Source organism: Denticeps clupeoides, unplaced genomic scaffold (assembly GCF_900700375.1).
Source record: "Denticeps clupeoides unplaced genomic scaffold, fDenClu1.1, whole genome shotgun sequence".
Classification (NCBI taxonomy): domain Eukaryota; kingdom Metazoa; phylum Chordata; class Actinopteri; order Clupeiformes; family Denticipitidae; genus Denticeps; species Denticeps clupeoides.
Window position 1 is genome coordinate 449972 of NW_021630083.1, and position 22517 is coordinate 472488.

General features: G+C 45.6%; 1 protein-coding gene across 2 annotated transcripts; it reads right to left on the bottom strand.

The window, feature by feature from the left end:
- Positions 1-2050: 2050 nt before the first annotated feature.
- Positions 2051-22062, bottom strand: LOC114782427 (pro-neuregulin-2, membrane-bound isoform-like). 2 transcript variants are annotated; one of them, XM_028968281.1, is made up of 11 exons: positions 21427-22062; positions 13806-13971; positions 12644-12771; positions 11816-11936; positions 6997-7055; positions 4863-4886; positions 3441-3543; positions 3235-3355; positions 3016-3149; positions 2714-2929; positions 2051-2631 (listed from the first exon to the last, which is right to left on the bottom strand). In XM_028968281.1, the coding sequence occupies exons 1-11, from the start codon at positions 21872-21874 to the stop codon at positions 2088-2090; spliced, it is 2064 nt and encodes a 687-aa protein (XP_028824114.1). In that variant the 5' UTR covers positions 21875-22062; the 3' UTR covers positions 2051-2087. The 2 variants fall into 2 exon arrangements, with proteins under 2 accessions (XP_028824114.1, XP_028824115.1); XM_028968282.1 differs by lacking the exon at positions 4863-4886.
- Positions 22063-22517: the final 455 nt, after the last annotated feature.

The window sequence follows — 22517 nt, forward strand, 5'->3', positions numbered from 1 at the left end:
CTGCTAGCTTTGGAGGGGGCGGGGTGGTGGGGAAGAGAGGGCGGAGTCAGGCTGGATTGGTTCCCTCACCACGGCTGGAGAGCCACTTTTTTAATGCCTTTTTCAGCAAACGGACAAAGCGGCAATTCAATGAAACAACGAACCAACACACATCACAAAAAAGACACACACTACATACACACACACTCACACACACACACACACACAGTATAACCCTGAACATGCTGACAGGCACCTAACCGTAGAAACTCCTGCATATCTCGGTTTCTATGGAAACAATGACAAGTAGCGGATGGGAATGGTGGTGCTGAGTACTTCCTGTCTGACAGGAAACAGAAATATTACTGCATCTGTAAACGCCTCCAGTAAAAACAAGCATGCGAGTGTTCAGAGTGTGAGTTCCGTGAAAAGCAGGGGCTGCGTTACCATCAACACCGTCACCTTACTGTCACTTAACCGTCCCCAACGTCCCCTCACTTACGTCAGTCACCACCACCTCACTTCACCTTACCGTCACCTCATGTCACTTCACCATCACCTCAGTCAGTTCACATCACCATCACCTTACTGTCAACTTACCACCACCTCACCATCATGTCACCTCAACGTCACCTCACGTCACTTCACAGTCACCGTCACCGCACCATCCCTTTACCATCACCTCGCTTCACAGTCACGTCACCTTACCGTCACCTCACGTTGCAGTCACGTCACCTTACCATCACCTCACCATCATGTCACCTCACGTCAATTCAGTCACCGTCACCTCACCATCCCTTTACCATCACGTCACTTCACAGTCACGTCACCTTACCGTCACCTCACCATCATGTCACCTCACGTCAATTCAGTCACCGTCACCTCACCATCCCTTTACCATCACGTCACTTCACAGTCACGTCACCTTACCGTCACCTCACCATCATGTCACCTCACGTCAATTCAGTCACCGTCACCTCACCATCCCTTTACCATCACGTCACTTCACAGTCACGTCACCTTACCGTCACCTCACCATCATGTCACCTCACGTCAATTCAGTCACCGTCACCTCACCATCCCTTTACCATCACGTCACTTCACAGTCACGTCACCTTACCGTCACCTCACCATCATGTCACCTCACGTCAATTCAGTCACCGTCACCTCACCATCCCTTTACCATCACGTCACTTCACAGTCACGTCACCTTACCGTCACCTCACCATCATGTCACCTCACGTCAATTCAGTCACCGTCACCTCACCATCCCTTTACCATCACGTCACTTCACAGTCACTTTCCGTCACCTCACGTGGCAGTCACGTCACCTTACCATCACCTCACCATCCCTTTAACATCACCTCGCTTCACAGTCACGTCACCTTACCGTCACCTCACTTCACAGTCACATCACCTTACCATCACCTCACCATCATGTCACAGTCACGTGAGCTTCTGTCACCTCACCGTCACCTCACGTCAATTCAGTCAGCCCCACCTCACCATCCCTTTAACATCACCTCACTTCACAGTCACGTCACCTTACCGTCACCTCACCATCATGTCACAGTCACGTGAGCTTCTGTCACCTCACCGTCACCTCACATCACTTGACAGTCACCGTCATTCGGCCAACACACAGACTCCTGGACGGGAAGGTGGAACCGTAACGAGGCAGCGCAGGAACCTCTTGTGCCGTTTGGTTGTGCTGTTCCGTTCTTCCTGGTCTGGTGGATGGAACAGGTGACAGGCGGCAGGGACACGGCGCTGTGAATATTTTGGCGTGTGGGACGCGCTGACGCGTGACAAGTTCGTATTGCATGATGAGATCACAGCGGGAAAAAGGCTCTTTAGTAAAAACAAGCGTCCGGTATAAGAAAGGCTACAAAAACTGAAACCGGCAAACAGCAAAAGGCACCACAATACTCCTCTCTAATGCAGCGCGTGACCACGCGGCACGCCACATCCCATAATGCTGTAACCGAAGAGCGAATCGGCGTAGAAATATTCCGCTCTATAAAAAACCTCCTTGTGGCCGGCTGATTTCTGCGGAAAGGAAAATAAAGATTTCTTCTGTCTTTTATATAAAATAAAGAATCTGCGGGTCAGTGTTTGGTGGGCGTGGTTTTTAAAGGGGTGCGGTGGGCGTTGCCGCGGGAGACGGGCGGGGTCTCCGCCGCGCTCATGTTCTGCATACTGAGGAAGGGCGTGCTCTCGCCGTGACCCAGTCCCTCCTCGTCCTCGTCCCACTCGCTCTGGGAGCTGTAGTCCCTCAGCCCCAGTGCACGCTGGGAGACGTGTCCGTTGAGGCGCCGCCTCCTCCAGCGGCGGCTGCTCCGGGCCGGCCCGTCGTGGGGCGTGGCGTACTCCTGCGTGGTCTCGTACGCGTCCTCGTCCACTAGCCGGTACGGGCTGGACGGGAGGGAGCCGGTGCTCTCGGTGGAGTAAAATGGCCGCCGGGGACGGCGGTAGCGGTGGAGGAGCGGTTGGCCGTCGTCGGGGCAGTAGCTGGCCGCTGCAGCGGGGGGCAGGGAAAGGGCGTGTCCGGCGTTGGGCGTGGTGATCTGGAACGTTGGCACCTGAGTGGGCAGCGGGTAGTGGAAGTCCACCGGAGAGAGACGGGCGGGCGTGGTCAGCGCCGAGACGTACCTGTGGGACGAGAACCGCACCAACATCAGCCCCGTAGCCACCGACACCGCCAGGGACGGGAGTCGCGTCAGGCCACGCCCACCTGTCACTGTGCGGCGAGTCGGGGAGCGAGTCGTAGGAGTCGCCGTACGCCAGCGGCTCATCCAGGAAGTAGTGGGCGTTGGCCCGGCGCGTCCGCGCCTCGATGCACGCCGGACTGCTGCACTTGCTGGTGCCGACGGACGAGGACAGCGCCCCCGACTGGCAGTCGGAGTTCATGCTGTCGGAACGCTGCATGCACCAGCTGTGCTCCTCGTGACTGGTGGACATCAGACCAGAGGGAGAAGGTGTGAGGTTCTGTCAGCGTCTCGCTATCGTTTGGTCTCGTGAAGAGAGAAACGTTACCAGTTGCTGGAAGCGTGGGACACTGTGGACGAGTGGTGGGACCTAGAGGACATCCGACTGCCTGAGAAGTTCCCTGAAGTCTCAGTTCCGTGTCGTACGCCTCGTTCTGTAGCTGGAACGTTCTTTGAAACATACTACAGAACAGGGAGCTCCATCAACACGGTTATATAATGGAGACGGAACAGAAGGGAACATCAGATCAGGTGGAAAGAAACTCACGTCCACCATGGGGACCTCCTCCAGACACAGCCCGGGGTGGTTGGGCCCGTTTGCAAGCACGCGGTTGGGTTCTGCGCATGTGTTCCGCTGCATGTGCTGCTGCATCTTTTTCCGCTGTTTCCTGGCAACACCAGCAGGACAGCTGCGTTACGGAATGGCTTTTACCGACCGAACAGAAGATCAGGACGGACGGGTGGGATTCGTACTTGGTTTTGCAGTAGGCCACCACACACACGATGCCGACCACTAGCAGCGCCACACAGATCCCTGTGATGGTCAGAACCCGTTTCTGGTAGAGTTCCTCTGCCTCTGCACAGAACACAAAGAGGAGTGAGGCGTGAGCAAACATGGAACCTGGAAGACGAGACGCCGAGAGACGCATCACATCACGCTGGTCCACAGTAACATGTGGAGACACTAACTGGCTGGAATAACGAGGGATGGACGATGTAATGGACAAGTCTGGACAGCAGAAGAGAAGATGGAAGATGGTGAACAGAATAAAAAACAAAAACCTCCACTAAACAGTTCTCTATATCAACGTTAAGGTTTTGCACACACACACACACACATCTAGCTTTATATTGGTTTTAATTCGCATAATTAGTGCTTTTGAAACCTACGTTTTCTAGGCAGGGTGAGGACAACTGTGGGGTTTTACCCAACGCTGATGAAAGAAACCAGCACTGACAGCACACCATAGAAAAACCAGCAACTCGGCAGGGAAACGATCCCCATGGCCTGGCCAGTGCTGCCCCCTGCAGGATTCACACGTTCTACCCAGAATCCCTTCATCTATTTAGCTTCCGTTTACCTTATTCACACAGTTCTAAACTATTTCAAACTACACCTTGCAATTTTACATCAGGCCATTCAATTTTATTATCTGGATAAAAGATCTGGAATATAATCTGGAATATAATTGATCCTCTTATTTACACCAAAGCTGACATCAGTAGCCAATATAAAAATATTGCAGAGGAGGACAAATCAGATAAAATAAATCTCATCTTGTTCATTTTGTTAATTTGGCCGAGTGGGGAAGTGCTGGCTTAGGTTGCCTGTTCGAATCCCCAACCACAAAGGTACCATTGCGGTCAAGGTCCCGTCCCCACGCGCTGGTCCCAGGGCGCCTGACATGGTGTCAAGGGTGATGGTTAAATACAGAGGACACGTTTCACCGTGTCACAGTGTGCTGTGCTGCAGTGTCTCACAATGATCCGATAGGGTGGTAGTAGCCTAGTGGGTAACACACTCGCCTATGAACCAGAACACCCAGGTTCAAATCCCACTTACTACCATTGTGTCCCTGAGCAAGACACTTAACCCTAAATTGCTCCAGACTGTCCCTGTAACTACTGATTGTAAATTGCTCTGGATAAGGGCTTCTGGTAAATGCCGTAAATGTAATGTAATGTAAACAATCACGTCACTTTAATATATAGGTTGTCTTTTAGTAAAGAGTTAATGGTGACCATTAACTATCTAGCAGGATTTATTCTGAATGTATCCAGGGGTTTCCTTTAAACTGGTGTCATCATATCAATAAGGTCATCAATTAATGAAACTGTGAGAAACCAATTCTTAAAAATGAATAAAAATAATAAATAAAAATAAATTTTCCATACCCTTAATTTCAAATCCAAGATGCCCTGCCAATGCAGAAGGTTGACAATGAAAAAGAAAGACAAGAAAGGAGGGAAAACAAAAAGAGAAAAGAAGAGTTTCAGGTGAAGGATGTTCCATCTGCTTCACGTCTGCACCAGGATGCGATTAGTAACCGTCACGGTTTATATTGTTCAGATTCAGTAAATTCACAAATGATGCAGAAACAGGCAAACTCCCCCCAAATACACCCAAGAAGGCATGCAGACACACAGATAGAGCCAGATACGTCCCGAGGAACGTTAACAGGAACAGCCAGTGAGCGCGTGCAACATGAAGCATCTTATCTACATTTCTTCTGGTTTGATCTGGAGGGTTCATCTGTGGTCCACCACCCAAGCACTTCCAGACAGCAGGAAATGACCATGAATATTGACTACAGACTCCACAGACAGGATGGGCATCTCCTGGTGTACAGTGGGTACGGAAAGTATTCAGACCGCCTTACATTTTTCACTCTTTCTTATCTTGCAGCCATTTGCTAAAATCAAGTTAATTTTTTTCCTCATTAATGTACACACAGAACCCCTCATTGACAGAAAAACAGAATTGTTGACATTTTTGCAGATTTATTAACAAAGAAAAACTGAAATATCACATGGTCCTGAGTATTCAGACCCTTTGCTCAGTATTTACTAGAAGAACCCTTTTGATCTAATACAGTCACGAGTCTCTTTGGGAAGATGCAATAAGTTCACACCTGGATTTGGGGATCCTCTGCTATTCCTCTTTTCAGATCCTCACCAGTTCTGGCAGGCTGGATGGTACATGTTGGTGGACGGCCATTTTTAGGTCTCTCCAGAGATGCTCAATTGAGTTTAAGTCAGGGCTCTGGCTGGGCCATTCAAGAACAGTCACAGAGTTGTTGTGAAGCCACTTCTTCATTATTTTAGCTGTGTTCTCAGGGTCATTGTCTTGTTGGAAGGTAAACGTCGACCCACTCTGAGGTCCTGAGCACTCTGGAGAAGGTTTTAGTCCAGGATATCAGGGCTCTTAGTTTTGTAAACTCAAAATCTATAGAAATCGAACGAGAATTGCTGGTGTCTTCTCCTTGTAAGTCGCTTTGCCAAGTAAAGTAAAGTAAAGGATATCCTGAACGGCGTCTGATAAATGCTGTAAATGTAAATGCTGTAAATGTATTGTGAGCTGTAAGGTCTTATATAGACAAAATCAAACACAGCTGGACTCAAATGAAGGTGTAGAACCATCTCAAAGACGATCCGAAGAAATGAACTGCACCTGAGTTAAATATATGAGTGTCACAGCAAATACTCAGGACCATGTAATGTTTACATTTTTCCATATTGATAAATCTACAAAAATGTCAACAGTTCTATGTTTTTCTATTAATAAATGGTGCTGTGTGTACATTAATGAGGGAAAATTTGACTTTTCAAAAATTAAAAAAGATTGAAAATGGGCTCTGAATACTCCATACCAACTGTAGCAGGGCCATAACTGTAACTACTACTCTCAGCTTGTTGACCAGGATCTTCTGTGGTTTGATGTTATCCTTTCTTCATCCCACATCGTTGTTGTGTTCCTCAAACCATTGTGGCAGTATCTTCGTCCAATAGTGCCTCCAGGTGTCATGTCTTCCTCAGATAAGTGGTGGAAATGCAACTGGCCATCCATATGATGATTCATCAGACCAGGACACCTTCTTCTATTGCTCCAGACCTGGAGCTCATGTGCCACACTGTCATGGTTTCCTCCACATGGGAACGATTTGTCCATAACATGTCCATTTATGTCCATCATGTCAAAGAGGAACACATCTGCTAGTAGCCTATTGGGCAAGACCACAATGTCAGGTTCAAACCCCACTTACTGCCATTGTGTCCCCGAGCAAGACACTTAACCCTGAGTCTCCAGGGGGACTGTCCCTGTCACTACTGGTTGTAAATCTCCTATTCAGTCCACTACGTTAAAGACTCCTCTCTGTCTGTTGAGGTTATTTATATCAAGACAAACATTCACACTACAGCAACAGGCCTGGGTGGAGAAAGGACAGGATGGAGGGTGGTGCAGTCAGATACAGAGACATGCACCCTCCCCCAGTGCCATGCAGAAGACAGAACAAAGAGAGGGACATACTGTAGAAATCGGCCATGACGGATTTTTGACACCGATCACCAGTGTAGTCATTTGGACACCTGATGTAGGAAACAACATAAGGGATCAGAGGGGAGGAAGAACAAGGGGAGGGGAGAGAAGGAGACACATAAAGGACCAATAGAGAGAGAGAAAAGAGCAAGAAAAACATGACATTAGAACAGAGCTTCATGAGCCACCACATGAGCACCACATTGCTCCAGGGGCCGGGACCTGTCATCAATGAACGTTCTGAATAAATCTGTCAAACAAATGGACAGAAAGTAACGTAGGACTGGGATAACTCCGGGTTACTAGTACAGTTAGTGTGGGACAGGGATAACCCAAGTTAGTGTGGCAGGGTGGTAGTGGCTTTTCACTAATGACCAGGACACTCAGATGTCATCCACATCAATTTACATGAGGTGGGCAGTCAAGTAAAAAAACAGTAAGAATCTTAATAATAAAAAGAATTTAAAAAATAATAAAAAAACTTAATTAATTGCTTAGAATTATAATTGCTTATAAGAGTACAAAAGTATGTAATGATAAATCTACTGAAGTACTGAGTAACAGTTGGATTGGAATATCTGAATATCAGCAATCTATTCAAACACAAAAAATCTAAATATACTAATTCTGCTATTAGGAAATGAGGCGCCCCTAGGCAATCAAGAAACGCTCATACGTACACCACTTTACACCATCTACATACAAACCTCGCACATACACCACTTTACACCATCTTCATACAAACCTCGCACATACACCACTTTACACCATCTTCATACAAACCTCCCACATACACCACTTTACACCATCTTCATACAAACCTCCCACATACACCAGCTTTCACCATCTTACATACACCTCCCACATACACCACGTTACACCATCTACATACAAACCTCCCACATACACCACTTTACACCATCTTCATACAAACCTCCCACATACACCACTTTACACCATCTTCATACAAACCTCCCACATACACCACTTTACACCATCTTCATACAAACCTCCCACATACACCACTTTACACCATCTACATACAAACCTCGCACATACACCACTTTACACCATCTTCATACAAACCTCCCACATACACCACTTACACCATCTACATACAAACCTCGCACATACACCCACTTTACACCATCTTCATACAAACCTCCCACATACACCACTTTACACCATCTTCATACAAACCTCGCACATACACCACTTTACACCATCTACATACAAACCTCCCACATACACCACTTTACACCATCTACATACAAACCTCGCACATACACCACTTTACACCATCTTCATACAAACCTCGCACATACACCACTTTACACCATCTTCATACAAACCTCCCACATACACCACTTTACACCATCTTCATACAAACCTCCCACATACACCACTTTACACCATCTTCATACAAACCTCGCACATACACCACTTTACACCATCTACATACAAACCTCCCACATACACCACTTTAGACCATCTTCATACAAACCTCGCACATACACCACTTTACACCATCTACATACAACCTCCCACATACACCACTTTAGACCATCTACATACAAACCTCGCACATACACCACTTTACACCATCTTCATACAAACCTCGCACATACACCACTTTACACCATCTTCATACAAACCTCCCACATACACCACTTTACACCATCTTCATACAAACCTCCCACATACACCACTTTACACCATCTACATACAAACCTCGTACATACACCACTTTACACCATCTACATACAAACCTCGTACATACACCAGGTTACACCATCTACATACAAACCTCCCACATACACCACTTTTACTCACCATCTACAAACAAACCTCGCACATACACCACTTTACACCATCTACATACAAACCTCGCACATACACCACTTTACACCATCTTCATACAAACCTCCCACATACACCACTTTACACCATCTACATACAAACCTCCCACATACACCACTTTACACCATCTACATACAAACCTCGTACATACACCACTTTACACCATCTACATACAAACCTCGCACATACACCACTTTACACCATCTACATACAAACCTCGTACATACACCACTTTACACCATCTACATACAAACCTCGTACATACACCACTTTACACCATCTACATACAAACCTCACACATACACCACTTTACACCATCTACATACAAACCTCCCACATACACCACTTTACACCATCTAAATACAAACCTTGCACATACACCACTTTACACCATCTACATACAAACCTTGCACATACACCACTTTACACCATCTACATACAAACCTCCCACATACACCACTTTACACCATCTACATACAAACCTCCCACATACACCACTTTACACCATCTAAATACAAACCTCGTACATACACCACTTTACACCATCTACATACAAACCTCGCACATACACCACTTTACACCATCTACATACAAACCTCGTACATACACCACTTTAGACCATCTACATACAAACCTCGCACATACACCACTTTACACCATCTAAATACAAACCTCGCACATACACCACTTTACACCATCTACATACAAACCTCGTACATACACCACTTTACACCATCTACATACAAACCTCGTACATACACCACTTTACACCATCTTCATACAAACCTCCCACATACACCACTTTACACCATCTACATACAAACCTCCCACATACACCACTTTACACCATCTACATACAAACCTCGTACATACACCACTTTACACCATCTTCATACAAACCTCCCACATACACCACTTTACACCATCTACATACAAACCTCCCACATACACCACTTTACACCATCTACATACAAACCTCGTACATACACCACTTTACACCATCTACATACAAACCTCGTACATACACCAGGTTACACCATCTACATACAAACCTCCCACATACACCACTTTTACTCACCATCTACAAACAAACCTCGCACATACACCACTTTACACCATCTACATACAAACCTCACACATACACCACTTTACACCATCTACATACAAACCTCATACGTACACCACTTTACACCATCTACATACAAACCTCACACATACAGTACTTTTACTCACCATCTACATACAAACCTCGTACATACACCACGTTACACCATCTATATACAAACCTACAACATACAGTACTTTTACTCACCATCTACATACAAACCTCGTACATACACCACTTTACACCATCTACATACAAACCTCGTACATACACCAGGTTACACCATCTACATACAAACCTCCCACATACACCACTTTTACTCACCATCTACAAACAAACCTCGCACATACACCACTTTACACCATCTACATACAAACCTCACACATACACCACTTTACACCATCTACATACAAACCTCATACGTACACCACTTTACACCATCTACATACAAACCTCACACATACACCACTTTACACCATCTACATACAAACCTCACACATACAGTACTTTTACTCACCATCTACATACAAACCTTGTACATACACCACGTTACACCATCTATATACAAACCTACATACATCTACATACAAACCTCGCACATACACCACTTTACACCATCTACATACAAACCTCCCACATACACCACTTTTACTCACCATCTACAAACAAACCTCGCACATACACCACTTTACACCATCTACATACAAACCTCACACATACACCACTTTACACCATCTACATACAAACCTCACACATACAGTACTTTTACTCACCATCTACATACAAACCTCGTACATACACCACGTTACACCATCTATATACAAACCTACATACATCTACATACAAACCTCGCACATACACCACTTTACACCATCTACATACAAACCTCGTATGTACACCACTTTACACCATCTACATACAAACCTCATACGTACACCACTTTTACTCACCATCTACATACAAACCTCGTACATACACACACAGACTGTGTAACTAAAAAGTTCTCAAGTAAATCTAACAGATTAAATGTAACTTGTAACTACCCACAAGATATCTATTGTGAATACAGTCTAGTAAAATATAACATGTAATGGACACTGAATATGTATTGTTGTTAAATTGCAACCCTTCTCATACTTCTCATGTTCATAAACTGCTACTCATGAACAACCTAGAGCACATCCATACATACATACATAGCTAATGTTGTAGCCCTAATTATTTCAGGTGGTGTAATCTGTTTTAATTTTAGTTTTAGTCTTCTCTTTGCATCAAACTGTCATTTTAATTATTATGAGGCTTAGTCACATCCAGACTCATTTTAGTCTAGTCTTTTTAGTTTTATTAGAGCCTTTTAGTCTTATTTTTGTCAGAATTATCCATGACTGTTTTTAGTCAGTGAAAACTGATCACATTTTAGTCTAGTTTTAGTAAATTAATATTTTAATCTCTTTTAACCCAGTCAATATAGTGCAGGTACCTAGCAGACAAAAGCAAAATTTTCTTTTAGTCAAACCCATTTCCTATATAAAACAAGGTTATTTTATTTTATAGAAAGTTGGTCTTTTATTTAAATAAACCAATTGCAAATTTTGAAAGATATAAGATATAATAGTAGAATAATGTGAATAATTCCAGGATGGTGGTTGTGTTGCATTTTTTTCGTCAACAATATTGCATGATATATTTTGTTATAGTTACTGCCACATGACCAGCATTCATGTCTCGTCTTCATCACATCAGATAGGTTCTTTGACGAAGATATTTCGTTATAAATTTTGTTGATGGTAACAACACTAGTTGTAACTGTTGATGTTCAGATTGTTCAGTAGGTGCTGCACTTACTCGCAGGTCAGCTGGTTTATGCCGTGGATGAAGTAACAGTCCCCGCCATTCACGCAGTACGCCTTCTCCGTCTCATTGCATTTTCGGGTGTAGCTGTACCCTGGCGACATCGTGAACGTTCCTGAGAACAGATGGGACAGGAGCAAAGTAAGATGACAACATGAATAGTTACCTGCAACAGTCTGGCGACCAGCAGAGAACTAGCCTGTCTCCTAATAGTCACCCCTTTGTCACTAGGCCACCAGAGGGCACCAGGGCGACCTCGACGACCCAGAAGGACTACACGCCCAGGACAACAGACAGTATAAAAGGGGGCGAAGAGCAAGAATAATCGTGAACTCATTTGTCGATTTACTTCACGTTTGCTGTAAGCCATTTCCTGGTTAGACCTCCTCTCAAGCAGAGAGGACCACTTCTACCTGACCACGCGTTTGGATTGCCCCTCAGACTCTTGTTTGCCCCTGATGTTACCGACCGCCTTTTCCATCCTTGACCACGATTCCAGTGTTGTCTCTGATGCTACATCCGCTGCCGGAGCCACCCACGACCCCGGTTATATCCAGCAGCCTTCTAGTTCAGCTAATCTGAGGTTGGTGCTCCCTCAGCTACTGCACAAGCACCAGCGTTCCCAACGTTCCACAAGCTAGTACTGTGAAGAAGTAATGAACGTGTGTGATTTTAGATGGAAACATGAATAATTTAACATATGCACAGGATATAATTTCAGAGTGAACTGTGATTATTAGCTTATTAGACAGACACATTACAGGCATATATTCAGTATTATTTTGGGATGTGTCCTAATATGCATCTGGTATGATGACTTACTGCTGTTGCTGATTCGCACGCTGACAGAACTGGTGACGTTGTCTCTGCCCAGAGAGTTCTCCGCTACACACGAATAATTCCCAGCATCCTCCAGCCGCACACGGCTGATTTGGATCTTAGAGTTTTTCCTAGAAAGGAAAGAGATGAGAGAGACGTGACCCATCCACCCAAGCTGCATGTGTGTGTGTGTGTGTGTGTGCGTGCGTGCGTGTGTACAACCTCACTCATCAGCTCAGTTCCTATTCTGTCAAACATCCAATCTTATTTCAAAGAGTGGGGCTGACAGGCATTTAAAAATAAGTATCGTGCCTATTTTTAGATCAGACTTTTCACTGATTCACTCGCTGTTCTGGGTAAATTCATGCAGGTTTGAGTTAACTCAGTAGCTCCAGTAACCCCAGCAACCCTAGTCAACCCCTCCAGGATGTCACCATCTAACATGCCTGAAGTTGCGGCAACTTTAGGGACAGTCTCTGGGTACGGTTGCTGTGAAACTGCTAAAATAAGTGAAAAACTGCAAATCATCTCACATTTGTTTTAAATTAATACATAAACCAAACATTCAAATGAAGCGATTTAGTATTGTTTATATAATTAAATGCACTGGTACACTTTTTCCAACATATATTTGTATAGAATAACAAACCTTGACTTAATACAAGAACAAAAACAGCAGCAACAGACTTCGTCAGGGTGGTTCGCTTTGGCTGGTCGCCATGAAAGTGACATGATTGTCATGGTGAAACACTGCAGCACAGCACATGGTGACACGGTGAAACATGTCCTCTGTATTTAACCATCACCCTTGCGCCCGGGGAGCAGTGTGTGGGGACGGGACCTTCATCAAGGGGACCTCAGTGGGACTCGAACCCGCAACCTTCTGATTACAGGGCCGCTTCCTTAACCGCTAGGCCACCACTGACCCACAAGTGACGTAAAATGCAGGAAGTGCAGCGTTAGGTCAAAATTGCAATAAAGTTGTGTATTTGCCAAATGTGCAATATGCAAATTATCATGCGGATTGGCTGAATTGGCTGAATTTGCTGAATCCCTGGAGGGACTGCCTAGTATCTCCAGTAACCCCAGTAACCCCAGTATCTACAACATCCATGCCAGGCGATATCTGCTGTGTTTTATTATTGGTTATGACATTTCTCCATACTTGCTGGACTTGATCTTCACGTCTCGGTTCTTCTTCAGTTCACTGCCATCTTTAAACCAGCGCAGGGTGGGGCTCGGGTTCCCTTCCCCCACGTCGCACCTCAGCTGCAGACGCTCGCCCTCCACCAGAGACTGGCTCTGCAGCGGCCGAAGCCTGGGGGCTACAGCTACAGAGAGAGGAGCAGAACCCAGACCTATTATTACACCGACAGCCACGCCCACTTTCATATGTCATCAGAAGACAGTTACACACCGACTTAACACTCTGTTACATATCAGGAAGAAGACGTGGTGTGGAAATGTTCAAATACTGCTCCTCACAAACTTTGCTGATTTTGTCAGTTGTTTATGTGGTTTACTGAAGTATAATTACAAGCATTTTATTGACAATTAAATCAGGTTTATCCAAAGAGTCGTCCATTTTCATTCAATATCTCTGCAATTCGCCCTGACAGGCCGTCAATCAACTTCTGGGCCAAATCCTGACTGACGGCGACCCGTTCCTTCATAATCAGGGCTTGGAGTTTTTTTCAGAACTTGTCCACCCGCCTCATGAGGATGGACCACAAGTTCTCGGTTGGATTAAGTTCCAGGGAGTGTCCTGCCATGGACCCAAAATGTCAATGTTTTGTTCATCGAGCCACTTAGTCACTTTGGCCTTATGACACGGTGCTCCATCGTGCTGGAAAAGGCCTCGTTCTTCACCAGACTGTTCTTGGATGGTTGGGAGGATGCTTTGGTACCTGGTTCTACCATGGTTCTTTATTCATGGCCGTGTTCTGGGGTAAAATTGTGAGTGAGTTCACTCCCTTGGACGAGAAGCAGCCCCACACATGAAAGGGTCTCAGGATGCTTTACTGCTGGTATGAGACAGGACAATCATTTTTCTAGATGCCACAAACAATCAGAAAGGGGCTTCATCAGAGAAAATGACTTTACCCCAGTCCTCCGCAGTCAATCCCTGCACGTTTTACAGAATATCACTCTGTCCTTGATGTTGTTCTTGGAGAGAAGTGGCATCTTCGCTGCCCTTCTTGACACCAGGCCATCCTCCAGAAGTCTTCACCTCACTGTGCCTGCAGATGCCCTCACACCTGAGCAAGCTCTGCACTGGTGGAACCCCGGTCCCGCAGCTGGATCATCTTTAGGAGACGGTCCTGGCGCTTCCTGGACTTTCTTGGACACCCTGAAGCCTTCTTCACATCACTTGTTCTTCTCTCCTTGAAGTTTTTGATGATGTGATAAATGGTTGATTTAGGTACAATCTTAGTAGCAGCGATATACCTGCCTGTGATGAACTTTTTATGTAACGCAATGATGACTGAACCATGGTTAACAGACTTCATCCATCACGCTCCCTTTGAAGGATCCTGTCAGCATGACAGAATGATCTCCAGCCTTGTGCTCCTCAACACTCTCACTTGTGTAAACGCGAAGATCACTGAAATGATCTCAGCAGGTCCTTTTGTGTCAGGGCTGAAATGCAGGGGAAATAGTTTTTATAGGATTAAAGAGGGACTTTGTAATTCATCTGATCATCTTCATAACATTCTGGAGTAAATGCAACCTGCCGTAATAAAAACGGAGGCAGCAAACATTGTGAAAACCAGGATTTGTGTCATTCTCAAAACTTTTGGCAATGACTCTAAAATGCAAAAAAAAACAAAAACAAAAAAAAAACGAATGTCTTACTCTTCATTAAATCATGAATGTCTTTGTCTATAAGACCAGTTGATTTTCAAAGGTGGGTCGATGTCCGTACAGAACAAGGTGATTCAATTCATCCAGAACAAAAGAGAAACAGAAACTCTAACATTAATGAGAGGCTCACACTGCTCAAATGTTGTAGAGTGTCACGATCCGGTCCGAAATGGGGTTACTCCGGTCCGGGATTGTTGTCATGTGTAATGTTCCCTAATCGTTCTCACCTGTGTCTAATGTATAAAGCTGCCCTGTTCGTTTCTGTTCACCGTCAGGTCTTCAACGTTATGTTCTGTGGTCACCAATGTCAACGTCTCGGATGTCTCCCCTGTCCTGTGATTCACAATTAAACCCGTTTCGTGATGTCAGGTGAACGCGTCCTTCATTCCTCGTCACTCTTCGTCCTGCTCTCTGTGCACCCGCCGCATCATGCCCGCATGGACGTGACATAGAGCAGCCATGTTGTTGTCTATCACTTCAATTAACACACACACACACACACACACACACACACACACACACACACCATTGTCCACTTCACTCCTCTTTTGACCCCAGCAGACTCTTTCCTTTTCTTCTCTGTTCTCTCAGCTTTTTAGGCAGAGACTGTGAAGTGTGTGTGTGTGTGTGTGTGTGTGTGTGTGTGTGAACCTTTTTTCCTAATCGTTTCCTCAACCTCCATCTTTCCAGATGTTCCATTCTCCATGTCTGAACTCCACACGGTTCTAGACCTGCATTCACCTGTTATCTTTCTGGAATGAGGTTCTTTAGGACTCACACACTCTGACGTTGACAGGTGACAGCTGCAGGTTAAAACCACACCCTGCTTTCAAAAGCTCCGCCTTAAATTCAACAGCTCCACCCACACAGACATTGTCTACGTGGATTCACAAGCGAGACCCTTCAGCCTCGGCGTGAATCTCTGATACCCGCTGCACCCAGCTGTCACCATGGAAACCTTGCCTGGGGGGTGGGGTGGAGTGAAGGGGAGAAGCAGAAAGGACACATGTGAGGTAGGAGGCTTACTTCTAGTAGGTTCTATGCTGGTTCTTTGCTCTTGTGATGGTATGTCTGCACTGTTGTGTAATTTTGTAAGAGAAAAAGGACGAGAACCTGGTTCTAAATTCCGGATCCAGGGTGTGTGGAACCGCAGAGGTATAGTTCATATCTTGGTACAACATTCTATCTGAGCTGCTTCACATCCGGCTGGTTCTACCAAACAGAGAACAGTCCAAACTGCACACATGCTACACCACCGCTACTCATACACAACACCCCTACTCCAGTACAACACTGCTACACCAACACAACACTGTTACACCAACACGAAACCATACATCAACACTACTCAAACATAATAGCCCTACTCCAGAACAACACCACTACTTTAAAACAACACTGCATTACCAACACAAAACCACTACACCACCACTACTCAAACATAATACCCCTACTCCAGCACAACACCGTTACACCAACACAAAACCATACATAACGGTTCTACACCACCACTACTTCAAAACAACACCGCATTACCAACACAAAACCACTTCACCATCACTACTCAAACATAATACCCCTACTCCAGAACAACACCACTACTTCAAAACAACACCGCATTACCAACACAACCACTTCACAATCACTACTCAAACATAATACCCCTACTCCAGCACAACACCACTACTTCAAAACAACACCGCATTACCAACACAAAACCACTTCACCATCACTACTCAAACATAATACCCCTACTCCAGCACAACACCACTACTTCAAAACAACACCGCATTACCAACACAAAACCACTTCACCATCACTACTCAAACATAATACCCCTACTCCAGCACAACACCACTACTTCAAAACAACACCGCATTACTAACACAAAACCACTTCACCATCACTACTCAAACATAATACCCCTACTCCAGCACAACACCACTACTTCAAAACAACACCGCATTACTAACACAAAACCACTTCACCATCACTACTCAAACATAATACCCCTACTCCAGCACAACACCACTACTTCAAAACAACACCGCATTACCAACACAAAACCACTTCACCATCACTACTCAAACATAATACCCCTACTCCAGCACAACACCACTACTTCAAAACAACACCGCATTACCAACACAAAACCACTTCACCATCACTACTCAAACATAATACCCCTACTCCAGCACAACACCACTACTTCAAAACAACACCGCATTACCAACACAAAACCACTTCACCATCACTACTCAAACATAATACCCCTACTCCAGCACAACACCACTACTTCAAAACAACACCGCATTACTAACACAAAACCACTTCACCATCACTACCCAAACATAATACCCCTACTCCAGCACAACACCACTACTTCAAAACAACACCGCATTACTAACACAAAACCACTTCACCATCACTACCCAAACATAATACCCCTACTCCAGCACAACACCGTTACACCAACACAAAACCATACATAACAGTTCTACACCACCACTACTTCAAAACAACACCGCATTACCAACACAAAACCACTTCACCATCACTACTCAAACATAATACCCCTACTCCAGCACAACACCACTACTTCAAAACAACACCGCATTACCAACACAAAACCACTTCACCATCACTACTCAAACATAATACCCCTACTCCAGCACAACACCACTACACCAACACAACACCATTACACCAACACAAAACCATATATAACACTTCTACACCACCACTACTTCAACACAACACGGCTACGCCAACACAAAACCACTACACCACTGCTACTCAAACATAACACCTCTACTCCAGAACAACATCACTACAGGGAGTGCAGAATTATTAGGCAAATGAGTATTTTGTCCACATCATCCTCTTCATGCATGTTGTCTTACTCCAAGCTGTATAGGCTCGAAAGCCTACTACCAATTAAGCATATTAGGTGATGTGCATCTCTGTAATGAGAAGGGGTGTGGTCTAATGACATCAACACCCTATATCAGGTGTGCATAATTATTAGGCAACTTCCTTTCCTTTGGCAAAATGGGTCAAAAGAAGGACTTGACAGGCTCAGAAAAGTCAAAAATAGTGAGATATCTTGCAGAGGGATGCAGCACTCTTAAAATTGCAAAGCTTCTGAAGCGTGATCATCGAACAATCAAGCGTTTCATTCAAAATAGTCAACAGGGTCACAAGAAGCGTGTGGAAAAACCAAGGCGCAAAATAACTGCCCATGAACTGAGAAAAGTCAAGCGTGCAGCTGCCAAGATGCCACTTGCCACCAGTTTGGCCATATTTCAGAGCTGCAACATCACTGGAGTGCCCAAAAGCACAAGGTGTGCAATACTCAGAGACATGGCCAAGGTAAGAAAGGCTGAAAGACGACCACCACTGAACAAGACACACAAGCTGAAACGTCAAGACTGGGCCAAGAAATATCTCAAGACTGATTTTTCTAAGGTTTTATGGACTGATGAAATGAGAGTGAGTCTTGATGGGCCAGATGGATGGGCCCGTGGCTGGATTGGTAAAGGGCAGAGAGCTCCGGTCCGACTCAGACACCAGCAAGGTGGAGGTGGAGTACTGGTTTGGGCTGGTATCATCAGCTTGTGGGGCCTTTTCGGGTTGAGGATGGAGTCAAGCTCAACTCCCAGTCCTACTGCCAGTTTCTGGAAGACACCTTCTTCAAGCAGTGGTACAGGAAGAAGTCTGCATCCTTCAAGAAAAACATGATTTTCATGCAGGACAATGCTCCATCACACGCGTCCAAGTACTCCACAGCGTGGCTGGCAAGAAAGTGTATAAAAGAAGAAAAACTACTGACATGGCCTCCTTGTTCACCTGATCTGAACCCCATTGAGAACCTGTGGTCCATCATCAAATGTGAGATTTACAAGGAGGGAAAACAGTACACCTCTCTGAACAGTGTCTGGGAGGCTGTGGTTGCTGCTGCACGCAATGATGATGGTGAACAGATCAAAACACTGACAGAATCCATGGATGGCAGGCTTTTGAGTGTCCTTGCAGAGAAAGGTGGCTATATTGGTTGCTGATTTGTTTTTGTTTTGGTTTTGAATGTCAGAAATGTATATTTGTGAATGTGGAGATGTTATATTGGTTTCACTGGTAAAAATAAATAATTAAAATGGGTATATATTTGTTTTTTGTTAAGTTGCCTAATAATTATGCACAGTAATAGTCACCTGCACACACAGACATCCCCCTAAAATAGCTCAAAATAAAAACAAACTAAAAACTACTTCCAAAAACATTCAGCTTTGATATTAATGAGTTTTTTGGGTTCATTGAGAACATGGTTGTTCAATAATAAAATTATTCCACAAAAATACAACTTGCCTAATAATTCTGCACTCCCTGTACTTCAACACAACACTGTTACACCAACACAAAACCATACATAACGCTTCTACACCACCGCCACTCCAGCACACCACCGCTACTCAGACACAACACCACTACACCACCACTACTCAAACATAATACCCCTACTCCAGCACAACACCACTACACCAACACAACTCCGTTACACCAACACAAAACCATACATAACGCTTCTACACCACCGCCACTCCAGCACACCACCGCTACTCAGACACAACACCACTACACCACCACTACTCAAACATAATACCCCTACTCCAGAACAACACCACTACTTCAAAACAACACCGCATTACCAACACAAAACCACTACACCACCACTACTCAAACATAATACCCCTACTCCAGCACAACACCGTTACACCAACACAAAACCATACATAACGCTTCTACACCACCACTACTTCAACACAACACCACATTACCAACACAAAACCACTTCACCACTGCTACTCAAACATAACACCTCTACTCCAGAACAACACCATTACACCAACACAAAACCACTGCACCATCACTACTCAAACATAATACACCTACTCCAGAACAACACCACTACTTCAACACAACACGGCTACACCAACACAAAACCACTGCACCATCACTACTCAAACATAATACCCCTACTCCAGCACAACACCACTACACCAACACAACTCCGTTACACCAACACAAAACCATACATAACGCTTCTACACCACCGCCACTCCAGCACACCACCGCTACTCAGACACAACACCACTACACCACGCTACTCATACATGACCACAGAGTGCAGCCAAATGTGTGGAGTGTGGGTGGACGGGACATGCAGCAGAGTAAAGAAGGTTCAGACAGTAAAACTAAGTTCTGTCCCCTTCGCGGTTTCTTTAGCTGATTTCTTGGTGTGATATAGAATCATGCTCACCGATGACATGTGTCCCAAGTTCAAGCCAAGGATACTGGACTGGTATTTTACGTACAGCGCAGTTATTTAACACATAGTATAGTGAAAACTGAACGACGATGCAAAAATGACACAATATCTGTCAAATAAATCACAATTATTTAACTGTTCAGCCCAAACCACTACTCCAAAACTACACAAACACGACCGCTACACCGGCGCTACTGCAATGCTCCACCACCGACGTCAGACATGTAGTACAAAGTGGACACTCCACGACTGCAGCAGACACAACGTGTCCTCCTGCTAGTGAAAGTGAAGTGATCGTGAGACACTGCAGCCCAGCACATGGTGACACGGTGACACTGTCCTCTGTATTTAACTGTCACCCTTGATGAACAGCGTGTGGGGACGGCGCTTCGTTCCGTGGGCCCTTGACAACTTTCTGATTACGGGGACGCTTCCTTATCTGCTAGGGCCACCACTAGGAAGCAGAATCTATAATAAACAGTTGATGAAACCCTCTCCTTCATCCATCCCTCCATCCCACCTCTCCTTCAACCCTCCTTCACTCTCCACCCAGCCGTGACCTTTCACCCCGACTGCTGATGGTCCCGCCGCTCACCGCAGTCGTGGCACAGCGCGCCCTCCACTTGTCGCAGGTTCTCCTCGCTGTTCTCCAGAGGGGGGGACGCGGAGGTGAAGAGCTCCGGCTCCTCCGCGGGGTCCATGAAGAACAGGTATCCGCGGCCCGGCTCCACCGCGGCGCAGGTCACCGTCACCAGCCGCCCGGCCTCGAGCCCGCCGCCGTTCACCGGCCACACGCGCTGCACACGGACGCGCGCACGCTGCGTCCCCGCCGCGCCCACGGTCTCCACCCGGCCCTCCACCACCACCGCGGCCCGCAGGGCCCAGTCCCGCACCGACAGGACCGGGGCGTCAGGGGCGAGGCAGGCGAGCGACAGGCTCAGGAGCAGCGACAGCGGAGACAGCGGCGACAGCGGCGACAGCAGCGACAGCGGCGACAGCAGCGACAGCAGCGACAGCGACTCCCCCCTCCTCTTCCTCCTCATGTCTCACGTGAGTTCCGAGCATCACGCGGCGCACAGCGAACGGAGAACATCACCTCATCATCATCATCATCATCATCATCATCACCACTCCGTCCACCGGACACACCAGCTCGGCGCGACGCTCCGCCCCTCACCAGCGCACGGCGCGCTGCCTCCTTTTCAACGACATTTCGCGGGTGTGCAGCACTGGCGCCAGATCTCGCGAGAGTAGAGACGCAGGCAACGTAGATATCGCGAGAACACAAAGGGTAGCGAACACAGAGAGACAAACAGATTTTCGTTTTACAGACAGACAGACAGACAGACAGACAGATATCAATTTTTATTTGAGATAGACAAATCATTTTTGCTTTAATCAAGTTTATTTGGGCATTTCATCTAAAACGTCTCTCCCTCTATAGCTTGTTGATAAAAAGCTAAAATTATAAATAGGAATCTGTGTGGGGCTAGGGATCTTGTGTTCAGCACCTTGGAGAGTTCTCGATGTCACGCTGTACTTTTCATTCTTCTTTGTACTAAAGCTTTTCTGAAAACAACAAATCGACATTCTAACATACATTTTATGCACTTTTATAACGACACGTTGTATGTACTTAGCATTAAAGTGGTTCAGGTGTTTACAACACGAGCTGTTCATTCCGCT

Excerpts from the sequence above, each read along its gene's own strand:
- LOC114782427 (XM_028968281.1), bottom strand. The coding sequence starts at position 21,874 with ATGAGGAGGAAGAGGAGGGGGGAGTCGCTGTCGCTGCTGTCGCTGCTG. Across the intron at positions 12,772-13,805 it reads GTGAAGATCAAGTCCAGCAA|GAAAAACTCTAAGATCCAAA; the intron begins GTATGGAGAAAT and ends TTTCCTTTCTAG. Across the intron at positions 2,930-3,015 it reads TCCCACGCTTCCAGCAACTG|TCACGAGGAGCACAGCTGGT; the intron begins GTAACGTTTCTC and ends GATGTCCACCAG.